The 16875-nt window shown below is 29.7% G+C and overlaps 3 protein-coding genes across 6 annotated transcripts in view; 1 reads left to right on the top strand and 2 right to left on the bottom strand.

Moving 5' to 3' along the window:
* The window catches only part of LOC115232771 (sorting nexin-16), a 4398-nt gene extending 1805 nt beyond the window's left edge, over positions 1-2593 (bottom strand). Inside the window, exons 1-5 of one of the 4 annotated variants that reach the window (XM_029802849.1) lie at positions 2363-2593; positions 1681-1962; positions 1067-1312; positions 797-924; positions 50-732 (exon numbers count right to left, since the gene is read on the bottom strand). In XM_029802849.1, coding sequence (XP_029658709.1) covers positions 693-732; positions 797-924; positions 1067-1312; positions 1681-1947 — 681 coding nt within the window. In that variant the 5' untranslated portion in view covers positions 1948-1962; positions 2363-2593 and the 3' untranslated portion in view covers positions 50-692. Of the gene's footprint in view, positions 1-49; positions 733-796; positions 925-1003; positions 1313-1680; positions 1982-2362 lie in introns of those variants that run through there. The other 3 variants (XM_029802847.1, XM_029802846.1, XM_029802848.1) reach the window with 3 other exon arrangements.
* A 691-nt stretch (positions 2594-3284) lies between these two features.
* Positions 3285-14132, top strand: LOC115232872 (protein N-terminal glutamine amidohydrolase-like). The gene is made up of 8 exons (XM_029803020.1): positions 3285-3690; positions 3824-4130; positions 4522-4600; positions 4868-4996; positions 5390-5551; positions 10827-10980; positions 11063-11333; positions 11623-14132. Exons 2-8 carry the CDS (start codon positions 4088-4090, stop codon positions 11775-11777), a joined length of 993 nt encoding a protein of 330 aa, XP_029658880.1. The 5' UTR covers positions 3285-3690; positions 3824-4087; the 3' UTR covers positions 11778-14132.
* On the bottom strand, positions 5815-7379 carry LOC115232871 (isochorismatase domain-containing protein 2-like). The gene is made up of 4 exons (XM_029803019.1): positions 7042-7379; positions 6648-6791; positions 6357-6542; positions 5815-6274 (listed from the first exon to the last, which is right to left on the bottom strand). The coding sequence occupies exons 1-4, from the start codon at positions 7168-7170 to the stop codon at positions 6122-6124; spliced, it is 612 nt and encodes a 203-aa protein (XP_029658879.1). The 5' UTR covers positions 7171-7379; the 3' UTR covers positions 5815-6121.
* Positions 14133-16875: the final 2743 nt, after the last annotated feature.

The raw sequence follows: 16875 nt of genomic DNA, 5'->3' as shown, positions 1-16875 counted from the left end.
AAAAGAAGTAAATATATCATTTCTTATATAAAAAAAAACAAAAATATATATATATTATACAAAAATATTATTTCATATATAAAAGTTTTTTAACCCCTCCAATTTCTTTGTTCAGTTGAATAAAAGTTTGAATTACTATAATGGAAAAAATGCAGAAACTATTATAATCTGTTATTCAGCTTGTTATTTGATTTAATCATAATGATTTAAATACTTGATTTGAACATAAATTTCATGAAAAGTGTAATGGAAATTATATTTATAGTAAATATATTTTTGGAAGTTGAAAAGAGAAATACTCATCTCTATGGAGAAGATAGAATTTTTCTATAGATAAGTAGTAAATATAAATTTATATATATATCAAAAAATTTAAGATCTATTTATGTGAAATATCATTTGTAATTTATCTTAATAAATAATATCAATTATTAAAAATTTGTATAAAAATATTTAACCAAATTAAAAAATTTGTGAGTAGAATTTTATATACAAAGCTTGCTGATAAAGTAATGCTAATATAACAGTTAATATAATATCCTGCCTGTAAAATATCACTGATAAATATCTTACTTATAATGACAGTTTTTAAATAATCTTGTGTATACTAATTTCTTTATAATAGCTGATTGATTTAAACTTTGTACAAATTAACTCTATCAGATCTGATATTATGACAGTCTATAAAATTATTATTGAGTTGCACCACATTTTGAACAGGTTTGTCTTTCACTGAAACAGTTCAGAATAATGTTTTATAAAAAAAAAAATATTAATAATCTTTTTCGAGGCTTACCTCAGTATCTGATGAAGCTTTTTCCGGAATTCATTGCACCGAGCTTTTTCAGATGCAAGTATTGCATCACGTTCTCTTAGTTGTTGTCTTAAATTATAAATTGTATCTTCTAGTGCTTCAAATATTGCCTGAAAAAATAGACATTTCATTAAACAACACAAAATCTGCTGTAATCTATAAACCTGATGTACATGATATGAAGCTAACTCTAGATTCCTCTGCTGTATCGGATAAGACAGGAGGTTCATCCAAACAGAAGAATTCTCTTACGCACGAAACACCTATGAGAATTGAACTGCTCAATATGCCATTAACGAATGCTTGAAGCCCACATATTCTTTCTTCTAAAAAACTTGGAGCAAAATTATCACCAAGCCATTTTTTTCTTGGTAGAGATAAATGAGCAATAGGAACCTTCTGTCTTTTTAATTGAGCTAATAATCGAACAAAGTCTGTGTATCTTCTAAACACAAACCAACAATCACCATTTTTCAATTCAACTCGAAGTTTGTAAACCTACGTATCAAAGAGAGAGAACAATATGAATAAAACAGCTCTCATATTTTTCATATATTTTAGTTTTACATTTTAAAGTAAAGATTTATATATAATTAAGAAGTATAAAAGGCATATATTTTTCTGCATGCAAGATACAGTATTTATATTTATGTGTTATGATAGAAAAAAAATATTGACATATTAATATATAATTTAGCATGATGATGTAGAGTAATAAGAGAGAATATTTTTCTGCATGCAAGATACAGTATTTATATTTATGTGTTATGATAGAAAAAAAATATTGACATATTAATATATAATTTAGCATGATGTAGAGTAATAAGAGAGGATAAGAGAATTACTAATATACAGCATTAACTAACTGTAAATCTAGCTCTTTCCTCCATAATTTCATAACCAACAATAGGTATTCTCAAATCGTCACTAGTGAGGGGTGATTGAAGAATATCTGAGTTGGTATTGTTATCATTGGAATAGTTAAATTGTTGCACAAAAGAATTTGAGTGACCAAATCCATCTGAGTCAGGACTATCAAGAACTCTCACGGTACCTGCTTGAGAACTTCTTGCTTTACTAATTGCAAGTGTTACCTCATTGATGCATCCTACATCAGCCTCTGAATTGGACATTTTAACTCTGACAAACTAAACAAAACCATGCAAACTTAAAATAAAAAACAAGTATTAAAGTTCAGCTATTTATACAAACAAGTAAATTTAAGCCAAATTCCATTTCTTATACAAAATACTGTAATTAATATATATAAAATAAATATTATATTGAGATGTATTACAATTTGATAAAATATTAAAACGATAAATTTACATGAAGTGTATTTGAAATTAATTTAGATCTAAATATTTATAACCACACATTATGTATAAATAGATAATGGTATATTTATGTATAAATTTTTTGCAAATTGAAAAAAGAGTAATTTAATAAATTGTTTAATAAAAATTAAATTCTACATGCATTTAATTCTACATGCTATGTATATAATTTAGTTTAACGGATCAAGAATGTTTTGTTAAATACACTAACCTTAATTATTTACAGATATAAAATAATAAATTAATTTCGTTTATTGCATTTTTATATTATTTCAACACACTCCATAATATAGATCACAATTGTTTACGAAGAACTATATATGCATCAAACAGTCATCTAATTAACAAAAATTTTCTTGATAAATTTCTTTGACGTTTATTCAACATATTGAAAGTTTCCAAAAAATTCACGGACTTAAAATTCGTAAGAGAGTAAACTCAATAGAATGGGAGAGTCTTGAAGTTTGTTCATTTTAGCTACGGTAGAATTGCACTGAACAAGCAGTCTAGGGGTGCGTTCCGTTTCGAAATGCAAATGCATAAGGAAATGGAGTAGGTTTTTCTGCAGTTTGTCAGATCCCAAGTAAGTTTTCCATTTGAGATCTGACAGACCTTTCTCTCTTTTTTGTAGAAATTTTTTTTGCGTTTTAAATTTCTTATATGTGATATTTCTGTATTTTACTTTAGGGATTTTTTTGAACATAACATTTAATATTTAAAGACATACATTTGATATATTTATATTTATATAAAACCGACACTGAAGATATTTCTCCTTCTCTCTCTCTCTTTTTCTCCTCTCTCATTAAAATTATAGATTTTTTAAATTTAATACTTTAATTCTAGAAATACATATTTTTTTATTACATGCAGAATCTTAAGACTTGTAAACTAAAAGCTCTTGTGCCTGAATAAACCGACCTTTTCACATAGATAAAGTCGACTGAAGCAAGTTATTCTATGCCGATATGCATATTCTTTTATCGAAGCGCATCATATTACGCTTTATTGAAAACCTAAGGTTAAGTTCGAGGGTCTCCATCGATCTGAGACTCTTTTACGATGATTAATCAAGCGTATGCTTGCGACTTCCGTATGACATGATAAGCGTATATCTTATCAGTTGTCGGTTGTCGGTGATGTCGAACATACGACTCCCTTAAAACATTTGCGGTTATTTTCAATCTTATTATAATTTTGCCATTATAAAAAACGGCTTTTAACTTTGTCGTGGCATTAGACTTGATATCCGGATCAAATGCTCTTTACGGTAACAAAAGTTACGAGTAATATTGCATCATGAAGCAGAAGGGTTCATACTACTACATATATAGCGAAAATGGAGCACGTATTATCACGCGTAATTAACGCACAACGTAAACGGCTCGATTAACAATGCGGAGAGCAGGATATAATCCATTTACCGATACTATAAGCAACAACATATCGGCTGTGAATATTTCGATAAAAAGAAGGAAGAGATGAGAGGAGCACTAAAAATAAGACGACTCAGAAGCAAAAGCGAGGACAATGCTTATTGTTAGTATAATTTAAAAAATTAAAGAAACATGAATAAGCCTCTAAGATTTACAACGAGGTTATATAAATTGTCGTTCGCTACACGAGCGTTAACGATTTGCTATTGTCTAATAATTACAGGTATCAATTACAGATTTTCTCCGACAAATTTTTATTTGTCTATCGTTGTCAACATGCTGCTAAACAGCAATCAGCTGATCATACAGATCACGGATCATGTGAACGTATTAGTTTGCGACTATCGATCTCGCGTTTGTCAACTACGCGTGCGCGTTGCATAGTCGGTTAAGCACATGTGCATACACACTTGCATGTAAAAAGGCAATTTTTCTTGGTTTTTCTCCGAATATTAAATGTGTTGAAACGTTTCATTTTTATAGTATTTTAAATACGAACGATGACGAGCTATGTACGATACGCTTTATGCAATCACATGAAAGGTCGGTACACATGTTGTTGATATCAACAATACTAATAATGCGCAGTTTTATAGCTAATATATGTGTAATGTATATATTTTGTTATTCCTATGGAGTATTTTATATAGACGTATAGATATTATCATTTATTCCATTTCGACAGTATTGGACTTATCTTTTTTTTTATTATTACATTTTTATTATCAAAGATAAGATAAGAATTTCTAAAAATATATTATAGATAACATTATAGTGATAATCATAAAAAGTTGCTAAAAACAATAACAATATAAAATGGCGACAGGTTTATTTCTTGCAGTTTCTTTTTTTCAGCAAAGCAGTAAATTAATACGTTTAAATTTCGCGGCTTAATCAACGATTATAATATTGATGATTTTATTATGCATTATAGTTTCCAACGATTACAATTGCCGAAATATGCCACGTTTCTTTTCTTGGTTTTGCAAATTTTGTCGAGTGTTACGGATTAAGTAAGTTTATGAAAATATATAGATTAATTAGATATACATATATATATATATATAAATGTCAATGGCCGCGTTTAGCAGAGAAACTGCTCAGTTATCATCTTGTCAATACTCGACGTTGATTCGTTGGTTCTAAAACTAAGAGCCAATCACATTCGATTGCTACTAAACGGTTCTCTCTGCTGAACGCGGCCAAAAAATTGGCGGGAAACCGGCAGATAAGTGTGGTAAAGGTAAAGCGTGGCATTATAGTTTGTGACGTGTTCGCAGTGAAGCCAGTTCACAGATAATAATTATGTCGGAAAACGAAGCCATTTCACTGAAGTTCGCAAAATTGTCGGACAAAGCATTTGCGCCGATGAAAGGTTCGGAATATGCGGCAGGATACGATTTACGGAGGTATATTATTCCTAAAAGGAATACTAATTTCTACCACTCATTGTCATTACTAATTATAAATGTTATGTAGATAATATGTGAGAAGCAATTTAATCAGACATCAATTTGTCATTATTCAATTATTACAGATATTATAAATATTTGGAATATATATATATATATACTAAAAATTAATAAGCACTTTAATATATAGTAATCTAATAATCTAGTAATCTAATAATTCTATTCAAAACATAGCGTGTTAAGTAATTTATCCGTTATTTATTATTAATTTAATGTTTTATGATTACTACAAAACTCCTTTCTCTTCTATAAGAGTAATTAAAATAGTTATTTAAGAGATTATGTAAAAGATTTTAAAAATATTCTGTTTCTTTCTTTTGTATGATAAAGTGCATACAAGTATATTATACCATCCCATGGCAAGGAATTAGTTAAAACTGATTTACAAATAGAAGTTCCTTTTGGTACATATGGTAGAGTTGCACCACGATCTGGATTAGCATGGAAAAATCACATAGATGTAGGTGCAGGTGTTATAGATGCAGATTATCGGTATGTATATAGTTTCTACATATCTTAAAAATATTAAAGAGTCTACATGTTATTATTTTTATTTTCTGTTTACAGTGGTAATCTTGGTGTAGTACTATTTAATCATAGCAATGAGGATTTTGAAGTTGCACCTGGTGATCGTATAGCTCAATTAATATGCGAAAGGATCATATATCCCAAATTAGAAGAAGTAAAATCTCTAAGTGATACAAATAGAGGTATAGGAGGATTTGGTTCAACAGGCAAATAAACAGAAGATAAACTCATGTCAGCCTATTATCTATTTAATTTACAGTGTACTATATCATTAAACATTGCACATTTTATATTATACATTATTATTGCATAATGTATTATATCATTTTCTATATCCTGTACAAATAAAACCAGTTTTCTGATAAAAATTTTTTCATTTCAGAATTCCTTACAATTGCTTAAAACTACTAACATAGAAAAAATTCTAACAAAATGTATTAAAAACTATAAAAAAACAAGCTATATTAAACATATTACTGGTATAAGATTTATGATTGATAATAATTGTTGTGTAGATAATTTTTTTAGGAATACTTATATCTTTGATGTAGAAACTAATCCTGTGTACAGAGTTGGTGTTTTGATCAGAGTTAATACATTTTTGAATTGTTCATGATTTGCATCTCGTAAAACTTTGAATATAACATTCTCAGAAGTAGTTATGTGGCATCCTACATCTCGCATTCTCTGTAAAAAAAGATATTTCTAATTAATTACATATATACATACACACACATCAATAATAAATTGAGAAAGAATAACATTTCACCTCCAAAGCTAATAATCTATCTTCCTGAGTACGCGAAGAACAACAATCTGCGACAGTATGAACTTCGTAGCCATTTTGTCTCAAATCAATAGCTGTATTTTCTACGCAGACATGTGTTTCAATGCCAATAAGTATAATAGAGTCTGGTCTTCCTCCACAACAAATTGTCTCAAGCTCTTTACAAATCTAAAGAAAATAAAATAAATATATATTTATATAATATTATATATTACAGTGTTTATTTAATATTATTTTATAAAATGCAAGATTTTTGTATATGTATGTACTTACTTCAGGAGTACACATACTAAATTGAGTCTTTGCGAAAGGTCCTTTTGCTCCAGAAATATCTAATTCAGGTATGGTTTTTCCTAAAGACTTTGGATTTTGCTCAGAAACTAGCATAGGCACATTCAAAAGCTTCAAAGCATTGATCTGTGAACAATTTTATTTTATATCGTCATAATGATGTATTACATTACAATATACTTTACGATATCAATTAAACAATAAATCGCAATATTTATAAATATCAAAATAACATAACCTTCCGACATATGTGCATAATTTCAATCAAATTCAATTATTTTCAATATATGTAAATTATCACAATTATGCATAAATTTACTTGTATGTACAAAATATATGTTATAAATATTTAATATGCGCAATTTGATAGATTTACCAATTTTGATGAATTTTGAACAATCTTATCGAATTCATGTATAGCCTTAACGAATTTTTCCTGAACATCACATATGAATAGCGCAGTTTTTCCTTGTTTGAGTATAGCTTTCGCAGCATTTATAGCCATTGTTACAGTTGTTATTATCTCATATAATGCACAATTGCACACTTTATTACGTGATTTTAATAGATACAAAGAAAATGTATAAACGCATCAATAATATGCATTCCACACGAAATCGGTGGCGGTGGCAACTGAAAAATAGAGGACGAATGCGACAAGCTTTATAAGCATGATAAGCATGATATAAGTAGGTGGTCATGTGATATCCGGACAACACAAGGTCTCCACTTTATCATTATCAACATTAGTTGCGAACAAACAATTTCAATGCGTTCTAATTATATGTAAAGATTAAATATAAATGCGCTTTGTACAAAATAATATGACGTTTGTTGAATGTGTGAATAAATATAATAATTTTTTTGTTTTTACAATTGGCAAAAAGCTATATTTATATACGGTCTCTCAAATTTTTTCATTTTATTCATTAAATTAGATAATATCAATATAAAAAATAAAAATATATATAACATACCATTCAAAGAACTAACTTTTTCACGCCATAAACGAAACGATTTATCGTAAAAAAATGAGGTTTATTTCATTAAACTGTTAACGAGAAATGGTAGAAATGAATCTAATATTATTTTCCAGTGATAATAGTTTGACACGCAATTGCGAAAAATACATTGCACTTCATTCGTGTTTACTTTTGCATCGTTCATAGACGCATATGCGTGCAGTTATATATTTTTTTTACGCAATGTTATCAAATCGAGTAAAAATCTACAAAGGCGTAGCAGCCAAGCGTTAGTCACTCAGTTTTTAGTCACGTATATATTTTATTGCAAAAGTAGTATCACTAAACTCATTACAAAAAGAGAATTTTTAAAGTTAAAAAAGATATATGACACAGACTCCTTATCAGCTAAATAATATACTGTTAACGAATGGTAGTAGAGTATAATAAAATAGAAGCAAAATAAAGCTATTGTTTCTCTGTTCTCGGTTTATTAAAAGAGTGCAAATACTCAAAAATATATTCGAGTGTTTGGTTTGATTCGAATAGTCGAATTAATATTTTGATTTTAACATACAATTTATATTCTTAAATTTTCTCTTTTTTTACTTAAAAAATATTATCAATATATATATATAACCATAGACATAGTATATCTAGACCGAGTGTTGAGGAGTGAGGGTCAAGGTGCATGTAGAAAAGGACATACTCTGTTCCATGCCCCTTGCGTTCTCTCTCACTCGCATGTAGCATAGCGAAAGAGTACGCTATGCTACGTGCGAGCGAGAGAGAACGCAGGGTCACGAAACAGAGTATGTCCTTTTCTATGTGCATCTTTACCACCACTCTTTAAATAAAGGCAAACGCTCGGTCTAGATATAAATACTATGTCTATGATTAAAACAATGGTCGATTGCGCAGGTTCCTAGATGTACCGTGGAGTGGTGGGGTTTTCTCACGATCTGGGGACACTGGCTCGACGGCTCGACCGCGAGCCGAGCCGCACTGATGGTGCAGTAATCAAACAATGTTCCGGTCAGTCGGACGCACGGATCGCGATTGAGAGTTTATTGAGTAAGACGCAGTCATCTTTAATATTTCGTTATGAAGCTCGCGGAGTGCGCGTGGTCCGCTTAACCTGTGTGCGTGTCTCGGTTCGCGTCGTATCTCGCGTAGTGCCCCACGTCCGGTAGAAGCGTTTGCGAAGGATATGGCCGTGGAACCTCGCGTGACCGGGAACGCTAAACCCCTGGTGCCGTTGTTCACGAAGGCATCCGATTGCGTGAATACGAGCTGCTACTGGTGAGTACCCTGCACGACATAGCCGCGATTTGCGCTCGATATGGCGTGCCCCGAAGTGGCGATCGATCTTCGGACAAATAAACGCGTCGTATTGCGACATGCACCGTGCTCCGATCGATACGTTGCGACGGTGCAGATAGCCGCGAGCGAGTTTGCGGCCATGTTTGCAGTATGCGCGTGGCGTGCGATTCGAAACGCACAATAAATATACAAACAATTAGGCTTATCTTTCTCTTTAAAAAATTGGCATCTTTCGATGATATATTTGAATATAACAGAATATGTACATTGAAAAAATAGACAAGCAGTAACTCTCTGACAGCGTATATTATATACATATTTTAAAGATTTAAAGTTGAGTAACAAAGAAACGCAACTTCATGTTGTAAATAAATTAATTTAAATTTTATTGTACTTCTGCCTCATCAATTATACGATTTTTATATGAATTTATAATATATGGAAATTATATTTTTTGGAGAAACTTGACAGCTATATATTATATCATGATATATTAATAATCTAAATTAAACATTTCTATATGCATTTCACAGACACGTTCACACATAAAGATGATATATTTATTAAAAGTTCTATTTAAAAATATATTTAATGTATAAATATATAATTTTATGATTTTATTGACACACATTGCATAATATAGTAATATATATTCTATCATTTTAATATGTATGGATTCTCTCTATTGATAAATATGCATTTCGTTGCAAATAAATTAGTTGTATATATCAACAAATGTAACGAAAATTTTCATGCAATTTCTTATTCGTATTTTATATTGCTCTTACTTTTTATGAAATGGGTTTTGGAGTAACGAGTATTTACTAATTCAAGGCATGTGGCGATACTGCATCGTTTCGCGACTCGTTTACGTACTACTTAAGCGGAATATACGGGTCCGCTTTTGTTGCAATTAATAATGTATACGATATTGATAATGCGCACAACGCGGCACGCGAGGCCGTGTTGTGTTAAACCGCTTGCACGAACGCGTTTACGTTGGTTTCCTTTTTCTTATAATTGCAAGGGGCACGTAGCCTGGTCGGAAAACTAGACTAATCTTTTTATTATGCTAAAATAGTGATTATTCCAACTAACAGAAGTATGCACTACGTTCGTCAATCTTATCGTTAGCCATTTTTAAACTAATTCTTGAATCAACAGATTGAATTTTTTACTGTATGATAAAACTAGAATTCCATTGTATCATTTTCATCGTATTGCTGGATATATTATTTCAGAGTTATATGTGTTCATGAATGTATTTTTTCATTAATCTTTAATTTAACATTGTCTTCTATAAAACACGTATACTATTTACATTCACTTTATTTTTTCATTTTGTTAAGCTAAGCTTTATATAGGGCATTATATAGAACAAATGATTCAGTGTAAAAATCTTTTTTAAATTTTTCTTGAAAAGATAAATGCTATCAAATGAAATATAGATATTTATATTTCTCTCATGCATATTTTTTTGTCTATTAATATATAATATTATCAATGAATGGTGTTCTATTTTATAATACACGAACAATTTTTAATTGGTATTTACTGTATTTTTAAAAATTATACTTTCTATTTAATAATAATATATGTTACACTATATTTTTATTCGGGCATTTTGCCTCGAACGCTATGTGATATTGATGTGACGTGAAATATGATATTTTATGAGATTTTTTAATATATTATTTGTACATTTTATTGTACACATTTATTTTTTATATATGATACATTTTGCTATTTCAGTTTGTGCTATTATATATTTTATTAATTATACATAATAACTAAATTATCACGCAAAAAGTGAATCAAGATATTAGCCGTATGTTTTTGATTGAAGATGAAGGAAAGAATATGTACTCAATTTCAGCGAAGAAAACGTATGGAAGCTTTGCCAAGATGTAGCGACTAGACATCCTTCTGAATTACAACATTGTCATGTTGTTTTCGTAAGCAATTCACGACGAAGCGTTCCCCTTTGGCGTCAACGGGCAGGAAAGGACGAGGACAAATTAGTTGTGTGGGTTAGTACCGCAAACGAGTGATAATTAATCAAAGAACACTTCCGTTTTGTAATATTTCACAAATGCATTGCTCTGTCTGTAGGATTACCATGCTATTCTCATCTATGCGCCCGACGAAAGGGCAGTGGTATACGATTTAGAGAGTTCTTTGCCGTTCCCTACACATTTCTGGAAATATGCCACCGAAACCTTTAGATCTGACGAAGCATTGCGGCCTGAATATCACAGAAGATTCCGTCTGGTATCTGCCAGCGTATATTTACAACAATTCGCATCAAGTCGGCATCATATGAAGCGCAAGGATGGCACATGGATCAAGACACCACCAGATTATCCTCCGATCTCGACACCAAGTATGTAGAGATCTAACAAAGTTCTGAAATTTTCAGAAAATGTTCTGCATAATTCTTGAAGCAATATAATCTCTTGAAAACTATATATATCTCTTGCGCAAATGTAACTCTTGCGCAAATGTAATTAAAATTAATATATTTGTCCTATAGCATTTAGTTCTAATATTTATTTGTTCTAATTACTCTGATTTTTATTATGCCACAATTTCTCGAATAGCATATATGTGTGTATTTATAATCAATTATTTATAATATTTTTTATTTATTTGTTGCATTTCAAACGTTTCAGCGTGCAAGGATAATCTCGACTCATTCATCAACATGGAACCAGGAACCGGATTAGGGGTTGTAATGAGTTTAAAACAATTAGTCAACCGGTTTTATAGGCCAAATGTCAATACACAGGCGCCGACGCCGCCTCAGCCGCAAGCCACAGCTACTTAAATTGTGAGCTACAATGTATTGTTCGCGTACGCTTTGATTAACAATATCGGAGATAAATTGTATGGCCTAAGGAAATTGGTTTTGGTGCATGCATCTTTGTGGGCTAAAATATTTGATCGAAATTTGATAATAATGTTAGTTAATTGCTGCTAATTCTGATAAAATTTCAAATATAAAATCGTTGCAGTTGTATCTTTATTAGGGCGAAATTCGCTCAAGAAGATGGAACCGAGAGAACTTTAGCGAAATTAAATTTATTGTCGTGTTGTGATACTTTTGTCAAAGTTTTGTCATATTTTATACACATTTTAGAGTTTAGATAAAAATTTGTCTATTTTTATTGATTATTTTTTTTCTGCTATTCTGGCACAAACATTGCGCATAAATTTCTGGATAGCATGAGACTAGTAAGTACATAAAAATGTCAATGCAACTATTAATTATTTATTTATCATTGAAATCCCGGTTCCAAATAGGTAAATTTCAAATCTCATATTTTACTCATAATCAAAACCTACGTATATCGATAACAGAAACACACTTTTTCCAACACAATACGGGATTGACGTCTTACTCTCCAATCGAGTGATTTGGCTTATCACGCATAAAAAGCAATTCTGCTGAGCTATTTTCTTGATAAGTGCTTATGTACCGTATTAATGGACTTCAAAAAAAATCCATTTTCTCTCTTCTATTAAAGTATCTTTCGCAGAATTTACCGGAGAGATATTCTCCTTCGGCAATGCAACACGTTACATTCGACCACGTTCTAAATACAAGTCGTGTTTTATGTAAGTACTTTTGTCTTCATGCCATAAAACGATCTTTCTCACGGCTTTATCCTGTCAGTGGTGTTATTATAATTATTGTGTCAAAGACTGATGTATTTACAGAGAATTATCCGACTTGATAGAGATCCCTTTGTCTATCGGCGCGTGTTCGAAGCGCGGGATGTGATTAAAGCGCTTATAATTACTGTGCGATCGATGTAATAAGGTCAAGAACTTAATCTTTGCGACGTAATGTAATTATTACGATTATTGTAATTCTTGTGATACTTTACACTTTCTACTTTGAATACCTATGCTATACTTATCTACTGTTTATACTAAAAGCCGATTCTTAAGAGATATATATTCGCTTGTTGAGCGACTTCCCTATATTGCCATATTGACTTAAATGACTACGCGATATCGTCACGCGACCAATTATTAACATCGAAGAACCTGTTGATTCAACGAACGTATGTTGCTTTAGTGATGATAGAAACAAATTTTACAACGAAAACATTTTAAATTCTTCATCTGTACTGCAAGTAAAATTAGTAAAATATGTTCTATTAATTAAAATGTAATATTATTTATCTCTATCGTTATTATAAGATATAATATCATTATTTTTTGACTTTATATATTGAGACATAAAATATTTTGTTGAATTTATGCGTTATTTGATATATTTTCTTTATATATTGGATTATTGTAAGCATCTGTGTTCTTGTGAATCAGTGGTTAATTTTTTATGATTTAAACATAATGAACGAAATTTATCCTGCGAATTCGCGAACATATAAATAAATAATACGCATTTAAATGTTCGCAATTATAGAGTGACCTTTATATTCAAGACTAACCAAACGGCTTGGATATGAGTGCAAAATAAGTGCTCGTTATCTATGGTCAGTATGATGGTAACCTTGGAACGTAAAGGGTTAAATCGCGTGTTATGCACATTTTATCAGATGCGGCAGCCTTGAAAGTTTAACCTTTATGCGTCGCAAACTTATTTCAACCCTCACGTTTATATTATTTAATATCAGTGACAATATATGTGCGTGGTACGCAACCCATTCTTTTTTATGCGATATCGCTTTCGATTCCAATTTATTAGCTTTAGCTACTTTATTCAAACGTGTGCAGTGGGGAAGTTTATCAACAAGCAATTACTATCAAACTATCGATTCGTCGAGTTGATGCCATAATTATTTTTACGAATAATATGCCAATTATTCGTGAAAGAATTCACCGATTGGGCCGATAGTTTTAAGAATTTCGCCCACTTTTTGCCTTCCAAAGTCTCTCACTAGTTCACTCTATCTTTCTCATCGACACATGTTTACCTCTAGTTTGCATGTATCATGTTATTACAATGTAAGTATTTATAAGCGGAAGAATCTACGGTTTCGAAATATCTAGTCACCGAAAATCGCTTTAGCATAAATGATATGCGACTGCGACAATGCAGTCTCCATAATAGAAACCAGGTTTCTTTTAATGGACGCGCAACGCGTGGGAAATTTGGGACCGATCTTCTTAGCAAATAATCTCGCGAAACTTTATCAAAAGATAAAAATATTGAAAAAAAGATTCTTTTTATTGTTCAGACAAAGTATTGCTAAATATATCGGAGCAGAAATATTACGATTTTATAATACTGAATAATTAAACAAGTGGACTAATATACTATAAAAATATTCTAACATAAGTCTCTCTTAACTTTTACAGAAATTTACATCTACTGGCATTCGTCGAAGTACGCCGCCATATCCAGAATTGTATACATGGCATGGATGTGCACAGTTCATCAGTAATCACATCACGTATCAACCACTAAATGAAGAGTTTATTATGGTAAGTATATAAACAAACTACTAATATACATTTAAAAAATCCTTAATTATAAATAAACTACTAAAAATAATTCGTGTAAAACTATTGCAAAACTAACTAAAAAAATAAGAGGTAGAATACATAGGAATCGCGGTATTCGCGCATATCGCGTACTGTTTTTCTCAAATATAAATATACATCAGTATTAATATACATAAAAATATACAACATTAGTAATAATGCGACATATATTAAAACGATGAACTTAATTTTTAAACTGTACTTCATTTTGTCGCATTTTCCAAGGTAACTTGAAGACGCATCTTGCGACAACTTTTGACATTATGCGTATGAGAGAAAATATGGACTCTCGTGACTTTTTTATAATATACTATTATATTCTAATAGTTATAGATATATACAAATTTTATATACATTTATATATTTTTACACATATATATACATATATATATATATATATATATACACGCACAAATGCATACACTTGTATTTATTCTTCTCTTCGCACACCACGCGCACGCACACACATACCATATAATATATAAATACTATATATATATTTATATATATGTATATATAAAATACATATAATATATATATATATATATATATATATACACATATATACATATATTTGTCAGCGTTCGGTGACAGTCTCTTACTAATGTCATTTATGAGCTGTATACGCCCAGACTCAAAGAACCACAAGTCTATTGCCATTTTTCGCATATTTGCAAAGAGTTATGAAAACTTCTTCTTCTTTCGAGTATATAATGGGTTATTCCAATAAATGGATGCACTAAGCTTCAAATTTTACAGAACACTTGAAGCTTTCTATTTGTGTCCTAAAATCCTGTCCTTTTACTTCCTTAGTGATTAGTTGTTAATTCTTTTTTATTAAAAAAAATTTATTTTTTAAACAAAAGTGTATTTATCAAATATTTAAAATATTTATCATTGATAAAGTGTTAAATGATTAATAAGTGTTAAATTATTAATTAAAATTATAATTAAAATAAGATAATTTAATAGCAATAGGATATTTTTTTAAAGAAATTATTGAAACAATTAAAAATGTTATAAAAGTTTGCGAAATAATAAACAATTTTTTAATTCATGTGAAGTATTTAAGTATATTTATACATATATATATATATATATATGCATAGAAATATGTATAGGATATATGATTTATTAAGTAGAATTATGGATGCAATTGTGTTTTTGCTAAAACAAAACTTGTAATGAAGTATTGACAAGTAATACATTATTTTATTTTTAGACAGAATATTTTCACACACACACACACACGCGCACGCGCACACACACACACACACACACACACACGAGGTAATTGAAGTGATTGTAGATACAAGAGGTATCTGTTTTCTCTGTTCAAAAATATATATATTTTAATTTAAAATATAAAACAAAATTTTTTAAGAATACATAATCTAATATATATATTATAAATTATAATATATATAATATAATAAATTTATTTCCAAGGAACAAATTACCATAGATTCTGAAAAAAAACGGTTATAACAAAATAATGTATAAATATGATAGATATAAAATATGATTTTATATTTTGCGTTTGTTATATTTGCATCCTACAAATGCATAATCACTTTTCCAGAAATCACTTTTTTAAATAAATATATCGCATGTGATAGATTACAATAACAGAAACATCAAAATTTTACATCCTACTGTATAAATGTTCATAGTAATTATATGTATATATATATATCTTTTCTTAATAACAATTTGCCTAAAATTACGTATTTAATTATAAAATCATAGAACATGGATATATATATGTCTTATTATTCTTATTATTTTTTATTATTCTTTTGCTAAAAATAATCTTTTTTAATCATTGTGTAATTTATTTTTTATCAAAAGACGTAACATTTGATCTTGATCTTGAAGACAAAGACAAGGTTTTCAGAAATATTCTTGCCTTTGTTCCCTGAAGAAGTTTTTTCCATGTACTTGCTAAATCGTTCGTGAAGGCTTAGCTTGAATTATTGTAATTAAATTACCAGGATGATCGCTTATATTATATACGCTACAATTAATATAAAATCTGAGCAACTGAAGAGAAGGTGTTTGATTTTTTCCTCGTTCTTTTGTACACTGTTCATCATAAAAAACAGATAAGATTAATCATGCCAATATAATCGATTTATACAAAACATGCATATTTGAATATTGATATCGATGCACGGAAAGTAATTGAACTCAAGAAATTTTCATAATTTTTACAATCGTTTTCTTTCTTTTTTTTAAGTACATCGATTTTATTTTAAATTGATCGCAATTATATTTTTATTAGAAATCTATATATATACTTTATACTTATGTTTATATTTTAAAATATATAAAAAGAATATATATAATGTACAATATATCAATTTTTGTATAATCAAACGTGAAATTCTCACAAGCACTCATCAATT

Source organism: Formica exsecta, unplaced genomic scaffold (genome assembly GCF_003651465.1).
Source record: "Formica exsecta isolate Colony F162 unplaced genomic scaffold, ASM365146v1 scaffold15, whole genome shotgun sequence".
Taxonomy (NCBI): Eukaryota; Metazoa; Arthropoda; class Insecta; order Hymenoptera; family Formicidae; genus Formica; species Formica exsecta.
This window is presented reverse-complemented; position numbering and strand designations above follow the sequence as displayed.